This window comes from Electrona antarctica, assembly GCF_951216825.1.
Source record: "Electrona antarctica genome assembly, chromosome: 5".
In the NCBI taxonomy this organism is placed as follows: domain Eukaryota; kingdom Metazoa; phylum Chordata; class Actinopteri; order Myctophiformes; family Myctophidae; genus Electrona; species Electrona antarctica.
In genome coordinates, this window is record NC_136810.1 from 24,646,985 (window position 1) to 24,669,859 (window position 22,875).

At 44.6% G+C, this 22,875-nt stretch overlaps 1 protein-coding gene across 2 annotated transcripts in view; it reads right to left on the reverse strand.

Moving 5' to 3' along the window:
* LOC306922981 (uncharacterized protein) overlaps positions 1-20,640 on the reverse strand; it is a 44,917-nt gene extending 24,277 nt beyond the window's left edge. The window contains exons 1-7 of one of the 2 annotated variants that reach the window (XM_079500911.1): positions 17,079-20,640; positions 13,763-13,836; positions 12,559-12,777; positions 11,220-11,293; positions 6,667-6,786; positions 3,110-3,285; positions 2,012-2,047 (exon numbers count right to left, since the gene is read on the reverse strand). In XM_079500911.1, coding sequence (XP_079357037.1) covers positions 2,012-2,047; positions 3,110-3,285; positions 6,667-6,786; positions 11,220-11,293; positions 12,559-12,777; positions 13,763-13,836; positions 17,079-20,100 — 3,721 coding nt within the window. In that variant the 5' untranslated portion in view covers positions 20,101-20,640. The remainder of the gene's footprint in view (positions 1-2,011; positions 2,048-3,109; positions 3,286-6,666; positions 6,787-11,219; positions 11,294-12,558; positions 12,778-13,762; positions 13,837-17,078) is intronic. The other variant, XM_079500912.1, reaches the window with a different exon arrangement.
* Positions 20,641-22,875: the final 2,235 nt, after the last annotated feature.

Consider the following 22,875-nt stretch of genomic DNA (forward strand, 5'->3'; position numbering starts at 1 on the left):
ACATTTCTTTCCAATATCGCTGCAGTGCATAGAGCCTGATTGTCTCCCTTCTTCCTCATATTCTGCATGTGTACACATTCATGTATAGCCCCTTTTCACTGATGCCATTTCTGCTTAGACCAGAAGAAATGCATAGTGCTACTGTAGCAATTCCACACTTAAGACATGCTTCCTCGCAGCCAATCAAAGGGAGTCACAGAGTTCAGGAACACACTATCTACTGTGGAAGCATACCAAATGGCCGGGAACATTACCAGTATTGTTACAATTTGAGAAAGGGTGGAATTGCAGCATAAAGAAAATGGAACTGGAAATCCATTTGGCCAATGACGTCATTTCAAATACAACGTTTCACCGCCATTGACGTCTAAATGTAATTTGGCGTTTTCAGTGTTTACGATAGAGGGCGCTCTTCCGCAACCTGCGAGTTAATCTACTACTATCGATCACCTATCAAATCCTATTATAGGATTTCACTCAAAAAAAATGTCTTTGCTTTCTGTTCCGAGACAGTGTTTTTTGAGTGGTGCAACCACTCCCTTACGGAGCTATGTGTGTGTGTGGGTGGGTGGGTGGCTGGCTGGCTGTCTGGGTGGGTATGAGCACGAAAACAGCATGGTTGTTTTTCACCACTTGTGCGCAACCTAAAACACACACAAACACACACGCACGTATTAACTGTATATATGATGCTTTCGGGTGTGCCAGTACAGTATAGTGACAGTACAGTAGAGGGACCGCCACACGGTACGCGTGGCTGCACGGCGCGGGGCGGCACGCCGGAACCGGCCCGGCCCCCTGGGCGCGTTCCTGGTCTGGAACGCCCCCCCCCCCCCCCCCCCGGGAACCCCTACACGGAGTTGCACCACTCACTTCACACAGGTGTGATTTTTGAGTGGTGCAACCACTCCAAGGAACAGTAATGTCCGAGGCCTGCCAGGAACATAGACACGTAGAATAGCGTAGCGTGCCACACCCGTTTTAACAGCGATGTTTTAACAGCGATGTATTATTTAATGCATGTTTTAATAAGATCGTATCAAAAGCTACCGTTCGTTAGCTCTGTTATGCTTCTGAGCCAATGGCCGCGGCCATTTTGAAGATGCGCGCGCATCCACTTACATTGCCTGCTCTGTTTTCAGACGGCTGTATCTCACAGAAGCTACATTGGAGGGGTCGCTTTGTCCCAGACAAGCGTTTTCAACGGCCTGTAGCAGGCGCTGTGATACTCGCGGTCCACTTTTTCCACCACCGACCGAGAGAACAAGCACCAGCTTCGTCAACACACGGAATGGTTTCATAGTAAAATGCTATTACGGATATTTGGCTCTTCAAAGTAAGTGTTACGCGCGATAAAATCCTGGCAGGACGCGGCGGAGGGATTGAATAATGGTAGCGGTCAAACGGTTAACCTATGTATGTGACTATGTTACTATGAGTACCAGTAGCGGCAAAAGTGGCACTGTTGTGCCAGAAACAGAGAGAGAGAGAGATAGTGCTGCACTGTTGCCTGCTAATGAGAGAGAGAGAGAGAGAGAGAGAGAGAGAGAGAGAGAGAGAGAGAGAGGGAGGGTGGGTGGGTTGGGGGGGGGGGGGGGGGGGGGCTAGGGGGAGGGGGGAGAGGGGAGTTGCACCACTCAGTTCACACGGGTGTGATTTTTTTGTTGAAAACAAGCTATATTCAACTGCCAATAACTATAGAACGGAACATGTGATAAAGTAGAGACTCTCTTCGTTCTTTTGAGACATTCTGTGATTACAGTCATAGAACAAAATATTATGTGGGTCTTGAAAGATTAGGAAAAAAACGCTGGCAGTGGTTGCTGACTCCAGCAGTTGGTGAGTTAATATGTTAAAAGGGCATGCATGAGTATGTTTCTACTGGAAAATAGGAGCACAGCAATTATGTTATACTTAAAAATAATAATTCAATTATCTATTCATACAAGGAGAAAGGGACAAATTGGCTAACCCGAAAGCCAAGGGATAGTTCCTGAGTTTATAAACTTACCCCGGTCTATTTTATGGCCTAAAGAATCTTCAAAACCTGGAAGATAAAATCAATAGTCAAAACACTGACAGCTAGTATATATATATTATATATATATATATATATATGATCTCATAAAGCCTAATTTATACACCATTTATTCGCACGACAAGAACAGATCAACAAACTACTTGAGATGAAAAATGAAAATCTCTTAAGGAGTACAACAGTTAGTTCGATCCCGGACTTCCCCAGAGTTAGTGTCGAAGTGTCCTTGAGCAAGATGCTGAACGCCTAATTGCTCCCGATGTGCAGGTTGGTGCCTTGCATGATTTCCTCCACCATCAGTGTATGAATGTGTGTGAATGGGTGAATGTAATCTATGTAAAGCAGGTTGGACAAAAAGTGCTATATAAATGCACCATTTACCATTTTAATCAAACAAATCAATTTAAATCGATTATAAAAAGATATTTAAATTTAAATAAAAAAAGAAAATAGCAAAGATGTGATTACGTCACATCACAATGCATTTTGCATTGTTTGCATGAAACTGGTGACCCCCCAACCTGACAAGCATTTGGAATTGTAGGCATTAAATTGAGTTTGACTCGGTTCCACAGATTGTGAAAATAGCCAAACTACAAGGTCACAATTCCTCGCTCTGCGAGGCACTGTGAGCTTGTAGCTATTGTCACAATATTTGCCCCGTTACATTTGACAATTTGGTATTAAAAGTCGTTCAATTGTCACTTTCAAAATGTGCAGATGCCCTGTATAGACTTATTCCGTATCACCGTTTCGTGAGTAAATAATGTTGCACATTAGGCTAATAATCTGGGGACGCCCCAAAACAATTTGGAGACCCCCAGTTTGAGAAGCACTTATCTACAGGTTAAGAGCTACAGGCGCTACTTGCTAGATGAAGAGCTCTTACGCCTTTGCTGGAGCTGCCCTGTATAGACTTATTCCGTATCACCGTTTCGTGAGTAAATAATGTTGCACATTAGGCTAATAATCTGGGGACGCCCCAAAACAATTTGGAGACCCCCAGTTTGAGAAGCACTTATCTACAGGTTAAGAGCTACAGGCGCTACTTGCTAGATGAAGAGCTCTTACGCCTTTGCTGGAGCTGCTGGTAGGTGTAGCCTGTGTCCCTTTCAGGGGTGTAACTCCTACTGCTAGACCCTGAACGGTCAGGTGCAACAGACGTCTGGACTTCCCTCCTGGGAGGAGAGCGCTCGCGAGACGGATTTAATGACTCTCTCCATTGGTAGTCTTCATCATAGTCGTCCCTGGGGATACAAACACACAACAATTCATTCAAATCTAGGCAATTATGAAATTACTCGACGATTAATTGTCACCCTGTTCTGGCACTGAACATTGGAACGTTATGAATAAAAAAATACTTTTCTGTTTGGCTTTTAGGCTGTGTAAACTAAAGTTTGCACAGGGCAGACGACCATTTTTTTATAACTTTAAAAAATATTAATAGTGGAAATATCTGATTTACCAGCTCAAAACATGTTGCATCAACGCAGGTTTTGAACTTATATCTGCCATTTTATCTTTTGCCATTTTATCTGCAAAAGATTATTGTGATTATGTCAAATAATTGAGATTAGGCGATTATGTAATGTGTGACAGCCAGGCCTATAATCAAATCCAGTCCTGGCCACAGAATTTAGTTCCAGCTCCCTACGCTCCATTTGTGATGAAAGCTTGTGAACAATGAGAACAAAAGTGATTGTAAAATTGTCTTGTCTTGCTGATGGAATTGACATACTGGTCAAATTGCAAGCTGAGAATATTCTAGCAACAAAACAATTTGTACTATAGTATAGCTTGTATCTTACATTTCCCATGAAATATAATGAATACCTGCATGCGTTTCTCAGTATCACTGGTGTCACTGAAAAATTAATTCGGGTGATGCATAATTTGTCAAAAAGTGTGCGCACCGTTTACCGTCTGCCTACCTAACTCCTATAGATATCCAGTTCCAATGTGAGTTTCCTTTTCTTTTTACACACTACACGTATATTTATTCATATACTGTATTATATACACTAGACCTGTACGTGCCCGTCGCAGTCGGCCACCGGCCTACTTGGGAACGATGCAACTTGGGAACCTAATGATATATGTCGTCATAGTCAGCCGGTGTCCCATAGATCTGTGTATGTGCCTGTGTGTGAAGACTACAAACTGAAAAGTGTATTTGGCAATCAATTCGGCCCACTGGCAGAGCCTGATTGGTTGAGCCTCAATTAGCTGAGGCAGAGGCTGGAAATTGCACAGGTGAAAGGAGTTGGCCTCATTAGGCCCACTGGCAGAGCCTGGCCCAGGTGAAAGGAGTTGGCCTCATTAGGCCCACTGGCAGAGCCTGAGCAGAGCCTTTTGTGGTGGTTCTGGAGAAGCGTGGGTCCGACCGACTCGATACCGGGCACTCCCTGTGGGGGGTGTGGAACGAGTGTGTCGAATTTGAAGTCGGTGGGTCAAACGGTTCTCGAGTTACATGCATTACAACCGTACACACACGCACACAGAGACGTGGCGCATTTATAGTAGGACTAGACTAGCCTGGCTAATAAGCCAGACTAATATCACACAACACTGTCGCGGTATATTAGTCTGGGCTGGCTCCACTTGGATTTCCCGGGGGGCGGGTTCAAACATTTTCTCTTTGACGCAATTGGTCAGAGCTACTGTCAGTCAAAAGTCTCAAGCATTGAACGTCACTGTACCAAAGCCCGCCCATATTGCATACCGTGTCCCGATTGGTCCGACCTGTTCTCGGTTGTAGGAAAGAGGCGTGCTACTGAGCCTCGCCAGACCGTAATCCGCTGGTTTTTTGCCAACGGCTGATTCGGTCTGGTTTATTAACCAGGCTAGGACTAGACCTGTACGTGCCCGTCGCAGTCGGCCACCGGCCTACTTGGGAACGATGCAACTTGGGAACCTAATGATATACATTGCCTTATTACATGGCTTGGTTGAATGCTTGATTCTGATTGGTCAATCGCTTAATTCAGCGGTGAGTTATCTCATGATAATGACCGCGCCGCTGTATAATGACCGCTGCCTAATCAAACCCTCTGAGCACCACCGGCTGCGCCCCGCTTGATTTACTGCCGTTTCCAACATAACAGCCATGTAAACACACACACTAGTGACACACAATGTAATTTACAGCTAAACATTGCTCTTAAAAATGTTTTTGAAAACATTTGAGAGAGAAATAGACGAAGCAGGACCCGAAAATGGATTCTATTTGATCAACTCACTTCCTTGTTTTCTGACAGTGCTGCAGCCCTGCAGCTGGGCAGACGCAGCCAGCGCGAACTTATGGAATACTTTTTTTTGTTGTGTTTTGGGTCAATGTATTAATTTATGTTAGTTAGCCATGTAATAAGCGGGATAATATCTGGCTAGGTGGTCATTGTCGGGATATAATTCACCTTCAGGGAGTGTGCCGAGGTGGTTACACTCCCTGAAGGTGAATTATATCCCGACAATGACCACCTAGCCAGATATTATCCCTTACATAGCACCCGTTTTAACTGTCAGCCGGTGTCCCACATGGAGATCTGTGTATGTGCCTGTGTGTGTGTGTGAAGACTGCAAACTGAAAAGTGTACTTGGCAATCAATTGGGCCCACTGGCAGAGCCTGATTGGTTGAGCCTCAATTGGCTGAGGCAGAGGCTGGAAATTGCACAGGTGAAAAGGAGTTGGCCTCATTAGGCCCACAAGCAGAGCCTGGCCCAGGTGAAAGGAGTTGGCCTCATTAGGCCCACTGGCAGAGCCTGACCAGAGCCTTTTGTGGTGGTTCTGGAGAACCGTGGGTCCGACCGACTCGATACCTGGCACTGCACTCCCTGTGGGGGTGTGGAACGCGTGTGTCGAATGTGAAGTCGGTGGGTCAAACGGTTCTCGAGTTACGTGCATTACAACCGTACACGCACACAGAGACGTGGCGCATTATATAGTAGATTCCATTGCAACAACAACATATATATTCATGTGACAATTAAATTGGTTGTGGTTGGTAACAAAAAAGAAAAAGACATAAGACTCACTCTCTCTCTCTTTCTCCAAAGAGAGAGGGAGAGTACAAAAGTATTTTCAGCAATGGAACATACGTTTTTGGTTTGGTAGATGTTCTTGAGCCGGTCATTTTAAAAGTACTTCTAACATCAAAAATCAGACCCGTCTGAACTGAGTGGTGCTGTTGGGGTGTCAGGTTGTCGGACTATTGGTTGTCGGACTATTGGTTGTCGGACAATTGGTTGTCGGACTATTGAATGTCGGACTATGTAGTATGTACTGTACAGTACTGCCTCTCATCATGCACCTGTGCATGTGCTACAACGTAGTCTGTACTGCACTGTGCTGGTGTTCAGCTTCCCATCATGCACCTGTGCACAGTGTGAAGCTCAACAGCGCCACTTTGTCACCTGTTGGTACCCTAAACAGACATACATAGAGACAGACACACATTGCTGTTCCTTGGAGTGGCTGCACCACTCAAAAAGGTGTGGGCACCCACCCCTCTGGGCACTGGGCACCCCTGCTCTATACCAATGAGTACTCAGAATATAAAGCAATTTAACAGTTTATTTTTTAACAAAAACATGTCACTTAATCAAACAATAGAGAAGGCATACTGTACCCCTGGGCTGTGTGTGAATGTGATGACGCCAGCAGCGTGTTGTCTCCTCTGTCCGTCCTCAACGTCATGAGAGGGCTTAACCCTTGACCTCTGCTGCTGACATACGGAGCAGCTCTGTCCCTGCCGAACATCATGGAAAAAGAACAGTCTGTTGGGTCCATGATTTTCATTACCTTGCAATTCCATTTCTTTTGGTATATAAATAAATAACAAACTTTGTATTATTATTATTATCTGTTCCGTCTATTCTAAAATGGTTTCTGAATGGTCTTTTGCTCTGCAGACATAAGGCAACGAAAAGCGTTCATTTTGAGGAAGTCAAAGAAAAGCAACGATACATTGTTTTTAATCAGCAGCAGCAGCAAACTGTATATATAATATATATATATATATATATTATTTTTTTTTTTTTTTTTCTTCTTTTCCTGCGCTCTCGTTGTCGTCCAAAAGCTACTCAACAAAATATAAGTCATATTCATGAAAGCCACATATATTTCCTAGTGACTTGTACCCTTGGCATCATGTAATGCTATTTTTGTGAAAGGCCTATAAATATTAAAAGTTGTGATGTATGGGGGAACAAAAAAGGTAAGTGCACTCTGCATGGAGCGCACCATCATTCATTTCACTTAGCTTCTCTGTCAAAGGGTTGGCCTCGTGTAGTGTATTCAGTCTTGTTCTGAGAATACTTCATCTGGGGCCTAGGCTAAAGCTTAGTGTTCACAAAGCCAGGGCATATAACACTCACTTATTGTGTCAACCAATAGGCATATATTGTCACTGTCTGTCTGAACCCTTGTATCTCAAAACGTACTTTCTTTTCAGGAAAGAAATTGTTCCAATGGATTCTAATGTACTGTAGTTATTTCAATACTTTTCATTGGAAGTAATAAAAATACTCACAAGTCCCGGTGCGTCACTTGTGAGCTTATACATCTGCTATGTTTTGAAAAATCTTTAAAGAGTGAGAACTACTGATTTAGAAGGCATTTGTAGAATCGGCCTCAGGTCTTAATCCCTAGTTCGGACATAGCATTATAGCAAAAGCTTTCAAATGTACTACAAAAAGTATAAAATGGGGCTTAAGCAGTTAAAAGATAACTATTAGCATTCATCTATGAAAGTTACAAAAAAAGAAAAAGAAAACATGGATACAAGGTTTCTGCCTGATCGTGATGATTTGCTGTTTAACTTTTAATTGTAATCTCAGTACAGTATTTAGCAAGGTAATTGTTTGTTTCTTGACTGAATGCCTGAGTCTGAACAACACGCTTTAGTGCCAAGCAGAGGTATAAATGAATGAATAGACACCTGGTTGTCATGAACTCTTCCTGAACTTAAGCCACATCCAAAACAAAGAGCAGGCCTAACAAGGCCTACAGCTTTTACGACGCATGGCCTGTTTGAAGTAGCCATGGCTCAGCTTGCCTTTTGCCAAATAAACTTAACTGCCATCGTAATACTTCAGTGGCCCTGCTAAACTAACATCACACGGCTACGGAAAGAAAAGGAGTTGCTATACATTGTACATACAGGCGGTTGGTTGACATGATGGAGCACAAATCAAGCACTGTACAGGTCAAATACATCTGACACAAGACAAAAGGATAGTTTCTAAATACAGCACAGATTTAGGCAGTATCTTCTGAGCACTAAAAACAAAATGGCACATAAACTTTAAGCCCCAAGCAATTACTTGGAAAATCACCTGAAGCTCAAAATTACCCCTGAGCCCCAGATGGAGCGAAAGTAAAGCAAACCCTAAGAAAACTGCAGAAAGGTTGTCACTGCATACTTCCTTGCTTGTGTTGTTAAAAGACCCAATAACAAAATACTGTGACCAATGCTTCAAGCAGCCTGAGGTCATTTGAGCGTAAAAGATGGTTTACAAAAGAAACGTTCAACCGAGAAAAGGCATAGATCAGCAAAGAAACTTTTGAGGGACTTCTACAATAGTTGTACAATAGTAGCACTAACTTATTAGGGCTTCCATTTTACATCTTGGTGTCAACAGTTGCACCACACACACGCACCACAATCAAGGCATATGTCCGATACAACAAGCATGTCATGTCATGTGACCCAGCATGTAGGCATCATAAGTTCGAAACCCCCTCCAACAACCAGTCCGCGGGTATGACCCAGGCTGGAACACCAGAGGAAAACTATTTCCCAGTCCACTCCTGCATTGCCACCCGGTGTCATATCGTTCTCCGTAGTGTGACTGATCCCATGGGCCCAAAATCCACCCACTGTTGTTCCGACAGCGGACGGACACACCACTAGAAGGCCAGGTCTAACGCCTGTCTTCCCGGTAGCTGCTCATGGAAAGGGCCAACAAGCAGCACCGGCTGTCATTATACTCCATCGGTGAGCAGTGCCTTGTTGTATGCAAGCTTGTGATGGTGTTGAAGCACACAGTCCACAGAGGTTTGCAAATGCATCTTAAATCTGCACCCACTACATTAACGGTGGTAGTTACAACGGAGCCGTTTAACGTCATGCTCAGGATCCCAATATTATGCAAAGATAGCTGATGTACAAGCTCACATGGTAGACTGAAAAAGGAGGGTACCCTTTAAAGAGTCCCGGGTGACACCAGTCAACACGCCACGGTTAACTACTGTACCAATGTGCGACGTCATGTGGCAGCCAAGTCTATGGACTTTTAATGTTTGTTTACAGCAGTTATACAAACATTACCAGGCGCCCCTCACTTCACACGAGTGTGATTCTTTCCAAACCGGATCACACAGCTCAGTTTTAGAATGAAAACTGAGCTCTTTCCTCTGTGGTGGAAAGCCTGTTGACACGAGAGTAGGAGTGAGCGCATGGGGAAAGATGTTGGGACTCTTTTGCACATAGCTTACAAGACACCTTGTGCAAGAGGACACCCACTCCAAAGACATGCTGCCCATGATTCCTGTCAAGGAAGGCAGAAGGCAAAGGTGAGGCCGTCTGTGGCGTCTTGACCATAAGCGCTGAGACCTGAGTATAAGATTCCCCCAAACTAAAGCATGTGGCTCCTTTGGACTCTGGTGTCTTAACATGTTGCTATTCATGATGCAAAGATACAGTGTTATATTCAAACACACACACACACACACACACACACACACACACACACACACACACACACACACACACACACACACACACACACACACACACACACACACACACACACACACACACACACACACACACACACACACACACACACACACACACACACACACACACACACACAAAGTTCTCTACAATGCCTTCTCTTAGCCACTGGAGTTAAGACTTTGATGCCAAGGAACCCTGCATTGCAGTACAATGCTGAAGATCGGCAATGATCGTCATAGGATACATTTCACACCAGAAAATGGTAAATAAATGGTAAATGGTGCATTTATATAGCACCTTTATCCAAGGCGCTTTACATAGATTGTGCATTACATGCATTACATTCACCCATTTACACACACATTCATACACTGATGGTGGCGGAAAGGAAACCATGCAAGGCACCAACCAGCACATCAGGAGCAATTAGGGGTTCAGTGTCTTGCTCAAGGACACTTTGACACAAACTCTGGGGGGGGCGAGCCCGGGCTCGAACTGAGCCACCGCCGCCAGATAGACGGAGGCGTAGATAGTTCAGAGTGTAAGAGGTGTGTGTAGGTATTTGAGAGGGAGTAGCCCAGCTGGTATTGGTGCGGGGGTTTGGCTCCTTGGCTCAGTGAGTAGACACTGGTGCCCTTTGTCCCCCTGTCTCTAGCCTTGTGTGACTCCTGGCCTGGGGAGGGGGGCCTTGGCCCAGGAGCTGTTGGCATGCTGTAATGGTAATGGCTAGGGCAAGACAGCTTTCTTGGCATTTTATGAGACAGACCCCTGGATTTAGCAGTGTTGTGTGGTGCCGAACTTCCTGCGGCAAACCTCTAGTAGAGCAATGCAAAAACACATAAATGAACCTCAGAACATTTCCCAAGGCAACAACCTTTTCTAATACATTTACAGTAGGGCTCGGCAATATTTCAATATTATAGAGATCGTGATATGAGACTAGATTGGATATCATATCATAATATTGTGATATGGCATATGCTTTTTTTATTGCCATTTTTGAAAAGTTTTGAAATGTTTTGAAAAAGTAAAAAGAAAACTGTCACAATTTGTATAGAGGTATCTGATCAAAAGTATTGTCATAATTGATTTTGTCCATATCGTCCAGACCTAATTTACAACCACTTGACCAAAGTCTTTATAATATGTAGAAGTTGCCTTGAACTACTGAGTGTATACAGTACTAGAGAAACCAATTTCAAGTCCAACTCATTATATTGCTTTTAAAATAGAGCATATGCTGCCACCAAGTGGTCTTTTCAAACATTGCATTTGCATTGCACTTTTGTTGCAACCACACAGAAATAAGGCAACACTTGACAAAAGCCCTCGGCTCAATTCAGCATCCTCATGATGACCCCAAAAAGAAGCTGATAATACACACATCAGTACCGGTTTACCAAGTTGGTAAACTGTGCAAAATCACAGGAAGATCTTACCTCCCAGTCCGGCTTATCTCCACTTGTCGCCTTATAAGAACATCATCTCTGGTTGAACCATATGATGGGTCCTCCTGGAAAGAATATTACAATATCACAATTGTTTAAATTAGTAAGTTAGTAGTAAGTACATTAACCTGACAAAGGTTTGTTGGTGAGATGGATGAAAACAGCAAAATTATGAGGGTTGTTCAGTTGTGTGGTACGTTGTACCAATAGTGTTTCCAATTTTAAGTCATTAATGAATTGCATTTTTATAGCGCTTTTCCAAGTGCTCATCAAAGCACTTTACAATGGTTCATTCATTCATACTTGGGAGGTGAAGCGCCGAACAGTCGACGCCAGCGTCCTCACTTCCCACATTCACACACCAATGGTGGCAAGCTCACACCGACCAACTCATTAGAGGCAATGTAGGGTTCAGTGTCTTGCCCAAGAAGGACACTTCGACATGTGGACAGGAGGAGCCGGGATTCGAACCGCCGACCCAGGGATCATTGGACGACCTGCTTTACCTCCTGAGCCACAGCCACCCTATAAATTTAACTCATTTAACAACTAAACCTACTTTATATTATTCGCTGACAGGGGTTCCCCAGGGGTACTTGGTCCCCTCCATTTTTCCCTCTTCACCAAATCTCTCGCAAGCTTGATCTCCAAGTTGTGAGCTTAATAAACAGAATGTTCATCCATTTTCTCTGAATGTTTGCCCATTATGTCATGCTCAGAACTGGGACGCTAGGGTTCATGTGGTTAATATGACTGGCTGTATTTGATCGAGCCATTTGATTTTTCTCCTACTTCTGGTAGGTTACACACCACCGTACTGGTTAAGTACTGTAACCATATACCAAATCTGATAACATGCAGTTAAGAGATTGGGTCGGAGGATTCAAACGGGGGTCAGTTGCGGGAAGGACTATAGCCTTATTTATTTGTATATGGTATGCACTCTTATTCACTGATCCGCCTCATGTCAAGTTTATTTGTGTAGCCCTTAATCACGGTTACAGTCCCAAAGGGCTTTATAGGCCTACATTTAACAAAAGGAACACAAAACCAGCTTGGGCACTCAATCAGGCAAGGAAAACACCAAAGAACAGGAAAACAAATGGAAGGAACCTAGGAAGGATCTTAAAATAAAAAGTATGGGCATAAAAGAGACACACACAGGTAGACCGGTACAATGGGTACGTTGACGATGGGTACAAACGGGTATTGCATGAATTCCCAACTTGCATCGTTCCCGAATTGTCCGTAAAATAAATAACTGTGCTGAAATGACACCACTGCAGAGAGTAGTTAGTTAGCAAGGGCACCACTGAACAGCTCATCTTACCAACTGTGGTATGGGGCGTGTACTGGGGTATTGCTTGAGGTCTGTGTAGCCATGGACATCAGGTGGGTACGTGTTTTCTCCGCGGTAGCCTCTTTGGTCTGGTACATTCCGAGAGTTGTAGTACCGTTGGTCGTCATCATCGTATGGTCTATCGTATACTTCTAAGCGATTTGTGGTTGTCCTCCGCTCAACAACATTGACAACTCGCTGGTAAGTCACCTGAAAGGAAAGCATTAGCATTAGTGACAGCACTGAAACAAGCCGGCAATGGAGGGTATGCACATGCATAAAGTGAATGGCAAATCGAGTGGTAAAGTGAGTTTAATGTCGTTTAACGTTAAACAACGTTAAACCACATTAAACTAACATTAACATAACATTTAACGTTAAACAACGTTAAACGGACATTAAACATTAAACAATGCAATAAATACAACTTTTCTGTTTGGATGTATGCATCTCCTAATCCTTGTCCCAGATGGCATTTTTGGTCATAACAAGGTTTATTCCACGGCCAGAACAGACGATGTGATCCCCCCTCAATCATGTTTTAGCAGCCCAGACGGTAGACAGGGAGTGATCTTGCATCATCACACACACTAACATAAGATCATAACATCCGGTCTGTGTTTTTGGCTCTTCAAAATAAGAGTTGAACGGGGGAAAATGCTGGCATGAATTATATCTTATTATAAGTTATTAATACATGCTGGCAGACTAGGTGTTAAGCAAAAAAATATATGCTTTTGAAACATTCTATATCACCAAATCGATTAACCACTTATTATATACTTTAGTGCACAACAGGGTCAGGCAAAAATAGTTAATAGCAAATCTGCTATTTCATCTATTTTTTTGTTTTGGAAATGTTTCTAAGCCTTTCACATACGACATGCCCAGAATAGGGATCGATTACAATTAGATCATTTTAATAAAACTTTATATTGTATTGCAATGACAATTAATTTTAATGTATACTATATTACAGTGAAGAGTGACAAAAATAGCCGATCTACAAGCTCACAAAACATTGTGGACGTAACATATTGCGACACCGACCATAACCATAACCGTGTGACGAACTGAGAATACATAGTGCTTACAGGGTCTAGTTTGGACACTGCCATCACAAAACAAATGCCTCGGCTCAAAGACAGGTGAACAATGTGAACCTCTAGCCATTGAAGAACATGTTCTTTCTTACTTCTCTTTGTGAGGAAGAAACGGATTGTTCATCATACGCCTCCCGGATTGGTCTTCGGTCTCGTCGATATGCCACTGCAAGGCAATCAAGAAAGAGGCCAATCATGTAATGATTTCAAAAACACGAATGAATGAAGTATAATAATAGTTCAGGCAGTCGGAAGTCAGACATGTGAGAATGGTTATCCATATACCAACCAATCAAACAGTGCAGCCAATGACCTCATCTGAACAACTGCTCAGATGAGGTCAAGGTGCCATTTAAAGCTAAAAGCATCTGTGGCGTTTTATACTTTTGACTATTCAAAAATAGCAGATATACAACTCATATCCCGTCTCATATCCCTGTCACTTTTACTCAAATAAACAGCCGTAAATTAATTTGTATTGTTCAGTCTTATGTCTCACACCTTCCTCTTGACAATACAACCTAGATTCTCTGTTGGGTTCAGGTCAGGCCAGTTAGCTGGTCAGTTAAGCACAGTAATACCATGGTCAGTACACCAGTTACTAGTAGTTTTGGCTCTGTGGGCAGGTGCCAAATCGAGCTGGAAAGAAAAATTAGCAAGCATAATGTACTCTAAAAAGATGGCTGTGTTGAAACCATTGTTACGTTTTCACTGTCAGTGGATCAACACCATAGCAGATAACATGGCCTAAATCATCACTGTGTTTTGTTTTTATTGATTGAAATATTTATTAACAGAATTACAGTACAATTCAAGCACAACTCAATACAAAGACTGTTAACTGTGAGTGGACGACCCAATAAAGCATTACACTCGTTTACAAGAGGGTCCACCTTGTTCATTTAGAGACGTACAAATATACACTGTAACACTTCTATTGTCTCAACACATGCTGCTGGAAAAGGAAGATCAGCATCAACATAAAGCTTGTCAATGTACGGAGGCACAGGTGCAAATATCATAATAGATGGTTGTGTTGAGACTCTGGACATGACAAAACACAGTGATGATTTAGGCCGTGTTATCTGTTGGTGTTGATCCACTGACAATACAAATTAATGTACAGCTGTTATCAAAGCAAACCTGGGCTTCCATAACACCTCAACAAAGCCACAGGCTGATCACCTCCATGCCACGCCCAATTGATGAAATGATTTGTTCAAAAGTATCCCAGACCAAGTATTAACCGCATACATTAATATCCCTTTCAGGGAAAGAACCTTTTTTGCATGGTGGGGAACATAGAACCTGGGGAACATAGGTACGCTCCCCTTTTCAGATGGTCGACATTTCTCGTTTAAAAACTAATTTTGTTAGTGGTCTCGTAAAATATTCTAATTCATCGAGATAGGATTTTTTGATTTTCACGAGCTGTACGCCATAATCAAGATTAACAAAACAAAAAAAGGTTTTAAATACTTTATGGACAATGAATTGAAATACATGAAAGTTTCACTTTTTTAATTATATTACGGAAGAACATGAACTTTTACAAAATATTCTAATTCATTGAGATGGACCTGTACATATTAAAGAAACCGATTCTCACTGCTACATAATAAATAGAGGTGGTCCGATCAGATCAGACTGATACCGATCACTGATTGTTCTTCTCACGATCGGCCGATACCGATCTTGTGCGTGAAGGGAAAATTTGAATATTTCCGAAATTATTATGTCAAAAACTGTTCCTGTGTGTGGGGAGGAAGGGGAGAATGTTTAGGCCTGTCACAGTCACAGAATGGTTTCTCCAGATCGGGTAAACAACAAATCAGATCAGATCGAGTCATTTGTAGTGAATATCAGAGCACCTCTAATAATAAACATTAGTCCTACAACTACAACCTATCTCAAACCCTCACCCTAACCCCAACCTCCCACGGGGCAGCACACCTAAACCTAACCTTAACCCATGTCTAACCAATGACTAGTCTAAACTAAATATGCACCCCCCATAGCCAGTTCATCAATGAGCAGTCGAGACGAATAACAGTCTAAGTCCATAATTTATTCTGACCCCTCCCCGAAAAGGCCTAGCTGTCCTGACCACTTATCTATGATTTATACATTATGGATAATTAGTGTGGACTTAAGACTGATTGATTTAACAAAATGAGCAGCTGAGACGAACTCCTTCCACTTCTCCAGCCTCTTCCCATATAACCATAACCATACAAACACTATACTTTGTTGACCGCAGTCCCCCAGGGGTCAATATTAGGGCCCCACTTTTCCCTCTTCAAATATCTTTGTCGAACATGGCCGATCTTAGCTCCGTTTGGAAACTCTATATCTACACTGCTACGCTTTAGCTCCGAGATGAGGTTCCGTCCCATGATATCCCTGCACAGGTCAAAATGGGCTCTAGCTGGGTCGAGCCCGTCCACAGGTCGAAATGGGCTCTAGCTGGGTCGAGCCCGTCCACAGGTCGAAATGGGCTCTAGCTGGGTCGAGCCCGTCCACAAACAGTGTCGAAACAGTATCAAACAGTACTCTTAAAAAAAAGAAAACGGTATCAGAACCGAGATACAGTTGATAAACTTAAGTCCGGCCCTTAACATTTTTAGTCCGGCGTCAAACAAATGCTTAAAATCAGGCTTAAAATAAAAATGTAGTCCAGTCAACCACCGTTCGCATGCGCAGTACTGCTTCCGCAAGATTGCATTGGGAAAATATGGTACTGGTTGATGACGGACTAAAATGTTAAGGGCCGGACTTAAGTTTATCAACTGTATCTAGGTTCTGATACCTTTAGTTTTTGGAAAGTGTACCGTTTGATACTGTTTCGCCACCGTTTGTGGACAGGCTCGACCCAGCTCGACCAGTGCAGGGATATCCTGACACGGAACCTCATCTCTGAGCTAAAGCGTAGCAGCGTAGATATAGAGGTTCCAAACGAAGCTAGGCTGATCTACAAGCTCACTATGCATCAAAATGTGATGTGTTGTGAGCTTGTGGATCAGCTATTTTTGTGTTCACCTCGGGCCCAGAATAGTTCTTTGTCAAGTTAATTTAATAACAATGAATCCCTAGCATCTGCCATATCGGTATTTGTAGATCTGAGCCTAGTTTGTATCATGCTTGCACAGATTTGTTCAGTGGAGACACACTGCAAAAATACAAATGTGTAATATTGGTTTATATCTCGATTATTGTCCCATAATGAAGCACTGGTTCCATCGTTACAAGAAAGATAAATAAATGCTGAGGATAAGAATGAATTTGATAGGGATTCGGGAGGGGCTAGACTGTTATGCCAACATTGGTTATTGTATGTTGTGATTGTTGTATGACAGATTGTTGTATGACAGACAGTCAGTCATAGAAGCTAAACCAAATACTACTTACTGGAATCCAAGCTTGGGGATTCCGCAGCTCTATAGATGCCAATTTGTGTAGCCTGGGTGTAAGATGAGCATGGAGCTGCGGGGATGGTCCGTAGACACAGCTTCAGAGCGTCATCTGCTGCACCAAAGAGGCCTGATTGAACTATAGGAATGTCAAGTAGTTCCTCCTTCTCCTTGGGCATCAAGTTGGTAAGGTTTAGCCAACGTGCTCTCTCCTGGAGTACTGCAAGACCCATGGCTCTACCTGCGGCCTGGATGGCCACCTTGTGGAGACGCCTGACGTGGTCCGAAATGAGGCAAATATCTACCCACTGCAATTTGTCTGGTTTGATCGTCATATCCTTCTCCAGCTCCGCTTGATATGCCATCAGGATGGAGGAAGCATTAAGCGCTCTGACCGTAAGTGCAGCCGTCTTGTAGCACTCATCATTGAGACTGGCCTGTAAACAGTCAGTCTTCGAGGGCAGTGTAGAAGTAGAGGACGAGAGAGAGATCTTGGGGTGGAGATGGGCTTCCACCAATGGCTCCACGGGGGGCATTTGAAGCAAACCATGGGACTCCATTCCCTCACAATGTAGCAGGGAACTCTCCATTAATGGTTGTTTCTTGCTATAAGGCTTGTCCTGCCAGGTAACTGTGAGCTCTTCCAATAACTCCGGAAAGAAAGGCAGCCGTTGCTTTCCTGTCTCCTTACTGTCAATAGGAGACTTCCCAGCCTCTGCTTGAACAGTGGGCCACTGCATATTGAGTCGTATAGCAGCACGTTTACATATGTCCTGCATGTCCAAATCCAGGGTGGACAAGTTAGAGTAGTCCCCCGTAACATCTGTTGCCAGGTTGGAAGACATGATGCAACGTGGCAAAAACGCCTCCATGTCCAAATCCAGGGTAGAGACGTGAGAGTAGTCTCCCTCTGTTGCCAGGTTTGGATAAGAAGACATTTTTCTCTCTTCTTGTTGCATTTGAACATGGTGTGTGGGAGTTTTTCCTCTACACTTATTTTCCTTTAGTGTTCTGTTGCGCATCAGTCGCCTTTTATATGTGGAAAATAACTTTTTTGCCGGGTTGCAAGCAATTTTTATTTTTTCTTGTTGCATTTGAGGGTGGTGTGTGGGAGTTTTTCCTCTACATTGATTGTCCTTTGGTCTTCTCTTATGCACCTGTCCCCTTGCAGGTGTGCAAAGGTCCTGCTCCTTTGGGTTGGAAGACTTAGCATGTCCGCTGTCCACAGTGTCCAGCAGCCACAGTTCGTCCTGCAGCGCACCGGCCATCCCAAGCAGATTGTCCATGGACACCTTGGACAGGTTAGTCTGACGAGCTAGCCGACGCTTAAGAACCTTTTTGGGAATGGCTGCACAGTGGATACATTCAACAACGGTGGATGCAAGTGCATCCTGGGCATGTTCCAGACCGAGACAACGTGGACACACCGGGTGAGGGTCCCTACATGACATTATATTGCCACAGGGGCAGCGTTTCATTCGCAGGGGTTCATTCTCTTTGTAACATCTGTCCCAATGAGTGGGGGAGGCCTCGCGTGCAGGGCTGTAGACTCTTTCAACTCTAGCAGCTGTGGCCGCGGTGTACGATGCAGCAGGTTCACGGGACCTCACTGGGAGTGGTGGAGCCACGTCGAGGTAGGATGCAGGTTTGCGGGACCTCACTGGGGGTCGAGGCTGTGCTGGGAGTGGCGGAGTCACGTCGAGGTAGGATGCAGGTTTGCGGGACCTCACTGGGGGTCGGGGCTGTGCTGGGGGTGGCGGAGTCACGTCGGGGTAGGATGCAGGTTTGCGGGACCTCACTGGGGGTCGGGGCTGTGCTGGGAGTGGCGGAGTCACGTCGAGGTAGGATGGAGCAGGTTTGCGGGACCTCACTTGGGGTCGGGGCTGTGCTGGGGGTGGCGGAGCCACATCGAGGTAGAATGCAGCAGGTTTGCGGAATCTCACTGGGGGCCGGGGCTGTGCTGGGGGTGGCGGAGTCACGTCGAGGTAGGATGCAGGTTTGCGGGACCTCACTGGGTGTCGGGGCTGTGCTGGGAGTGGCGGAGCCACGTCGAGGAAGTCGCCGTAGGTGGCTGGGGCCTGTCTTTCGGCAGGCCAAGGTGTCATGTCAAGGAGGCCGTCGTAGGTGGCTATGGCCCGTCTTTTGGCGGGCAGAGGCACGTCACGGTCACTGCCGCTGTAGTCGCCGTAACGAGCGACTGGCGCCACGTCGTAGGTGGCTGGGGCCTGTCTTTCGGCAGGCCAAGGTGTCATGTCAAGGAGGCTGTCGTAGGTGGCTATGGCCCGTCTTTTGGCGGGCCGAGGCACGTCACTGTCACTGCCGCTGTAGTCGTCGTAACGAGCGACTGGCGCTACGTCGTAGGTGGCTGGGGCCTGTCTTTCGGCAGGCCACGGTGTCATGTCAAGGAGGCCGTCGTAGGTGGCTATGGCCCGTCTTTTGGCGGGCAGAGACACGTCACTGTCACTGCCGCTGTAGTCGTCGTAACGAGCGACTGGCGCCACGTCATAAGTGGCTGGGGCCTGTCTTTCGGCAGGCCACGGTGTCATGTCAAGGAGGCCGTTGTAGGTGGCTATGGCCCGTCTTTTGGGGGGCAGACACACGTCACTGTCACTGCCGCTGTAGTTGTCGTAACGAGCGACTGGCGCCACGTCGTAGGCCAGTGGGGTCCTAGTGGTGGTGGCCTTGGGTCTAGGGAGACTGGAGAGAGCGAGGCTCAAGTCATCCTCGCTTTCAGCTTCCTCGCTGTTGCCTGATAGGTAGAGGAAAGCTCTAACTTGGTTCAGGCGATGCCACTTTTGGTGGTTGGAGAGGTGGAGACAGCATGGGCAGAGGCCTGGCCTGCTATAAGCCTGTTTAGCATGCTCGAGTCCCAAGCATAAGGCACACCTCACGTGTGGGTCGCTTTGGGCCAGGCAGTGGGAGCAGAACTGGTTGGAGCATATCTTCTGCGGTGTAGTACTAGGTAACACCGCTCGTCTGCGAGCTGTCGCAGGAGCGAACTCCTCTCTCCTAGTAGACATGGTAGCTCCGAGTGAGGTTTCACAACACTCTTTGGGTTAGCAGAAGGGGCTAGAGGTTTTACAACACTCTTATCGCCTTATCACTTCGGGGGAGGGATGAGCCGTCACGCCATGACTCGCAATGTCAGGCCAATATGATTGTCTGTGAGGTTTATGGATTACTTCTGTGTTCACGGCACGCCAGGAGATGGCGCTCCAATGCGGCGATTCAAGAAGTGAAGATGAACTTAAACCAACTGTATAATAGGGACTGAGCACCCGGCTACTGTGTATGTGCTTGATTCTATGGGCAAGTTAAATGTTGCTTCTTTATTCAGTTATTTCAGGCTTCTGTGCAAAGCGAGTAGACGTTTTGGAATGAGTCAGCAGGGTTAGCTCAATATATTGGAAGGAGTTGTTGCTCCCTAACAGCCACTTATGGCTTGTGTAATGTAACTGAAGCACGTATAAGCGATTCCCAAGCCAATGTGTTTTTTGGGGAGGGAACACTTGTTTTGGTTCACAAAACGCCTTGAATGAATATGGCTGCGCAAATCATGACTTTGATTACTTTTTAAATAAATACTTGCGCGTTGACGTCAAAGGTTGGTTTATCACATGAACCAAAATGAGCACTCCCTCTGTGTCAATCACGTTGTGGTGCTTAGTTTTTTGTGGTTTTGGCTTGGGAATAGCATACATGCAACTGGAGCTTCTGTTGAGGTCCCCTATGAAAGAGAACAAAAGAAAAGGAGGACATTTGTCTTTTAGCTCACTGCCAATCTCAATGAATGTAACTTCAGCACATTTGGTGAGCTGTGAAATGACAACATGTTTTAATTATTCGACACAAAATATTGTCTCTCCTCTGTGACAGTTAATAAGATAGTGGCAGATGGGTGTTAGAATAAAACATGAATCATGGGTCAAAATTAGAGCATTTGGCATTACACTTACTGTTTGAAGGGAATTGGTTCTCTTTCCCTTCTTTTGTACGTCCCAAGATGTTTCAGACAGGGTTGATGTACCTACAAAGAAGAGGAATAAATATCAGCCTTATTGTCCAATCTTCACATTATGAGTGGGATCACCACTTTGACGGGCAAGTCAGCGGCATACCGGTACTTCGACCCGAGCCCATTGAAGTATGGATCTTTTCATTTAGACATCAGTGGCATGGATTGGCATTGCTACTGAGCTCATTAGACTACAGGAGTCCTGGCGTCACTCTTTCATCCCCTGGGTCATGGAAGTAACGTAGAATAAGATTGGGTCATCTTAGAATCGTCTGATATAAGAATTGTGGTTCAAAAATAAATAAACTGTCCTAGCGATATGGTCAGGGCAATGGCTCTGTATAGTTTGCGATAGTCACTCATATTTTGATACTCTCGTAATTTTGATTTAATTAATTTGGCGACTGTAATTTTAGTGATTTAGTGATGCTTCATATCCATACGAGTCAAACCACCATGCTCATTTGTTTATTTTTGGAACAAAGTTTTACATTAAACAAGTCTATGGGAATTCTGAATAGGGGGAAAAAACATGGCCCATGCATGCATTACTGAAGCATTACACTTATTTTCAATTCATCAGAACATTTGGAAACGTACAAATAAACACTTCTATATAAAACACAGGAAATCAGGTAAGGATGTAAAAAGGGAAAATAAACATATACACAGTAAGGGGGAAAGGGGGTGGGGGGATTCAGATTTTACGGGGGCCTGTGGTGGTGCCCTTTGAGAATGGCTCTTGCTAGTGAGTACGCGTTGCTAGTGTTTGTTCAATACCCAGTACCACCCAACAGAATCACGTCTCTCTCTTTAGAAAATGCATTTTCCGGTCAGGAGAACACAGTCAGGATACTGATTAAACAAGTCAAATTGGAAGTGATGATGACACACATAAAAGGAGCAGACACAATTGGAACTGGAACGGGTACCGTACAGGCTGAGACTCCTGTTATTGAACAAACACTAGCAACGAGTACTACTACTATACTATCAGAATACTTTTTTAAGTAGCCAACGAAAATCTGCACTTACACTGGTAAATGTACTGCACTGCACTTGTACAATGTTTCTTTGACTATGCATGCACCTCCTGGTACCACAGCACCTCAAAGGCCCTTAAAACTAGGCTCCAGACTTCCCAAAACAAACTGGTCAGGCTCCTACTTGGCCTCGCCCCCCGAACCCACCTCACCCCTGCCCACTTCGACAGGCTGGAATGGCTTAGGGTCGACGACAGAGTACAGCATCTTGCAATGGGTCTGGTCCACAACATTCGATACACCACCAAGATACCCATGTACCTGTCTAGATACTTCCTTAATGTTAATGAAGTCCACACCCACAACACCAGAGGGAGTGCAACGAACCATGTACAACCCAGATTCGGCACAAACAAGGGACTAAATTATTTTCGCTCCTATGCCACCAAAATGTGGAACGCCCTACCAACAGTCATTAAGACATGTGAATCCCTTGACTCCTTCAAAACCGCTCTCAAAGGGCACCTACGGATGGCTGCAATTCGAAACTGGCCCCCGTAAAATCTGAATCCCCCCCACCGCCCCCCCCGCCCCTCACTGTATATGTTTATTTTCCCTTTTTACCTCCATTATGATGAATTCCTGTTCTGTTCTTTGTCTATATAGAAGTGTCTATTTGTACGTCTCTAAATGTTTTGATGAATTGAACATGGTGGACCCTGTTGGAAACAAGTGTAATGCTTAATTGGGTCGTCCACTCACAGTTAACAGCCTTTGTATTGAGTTTGTGCTCGAAA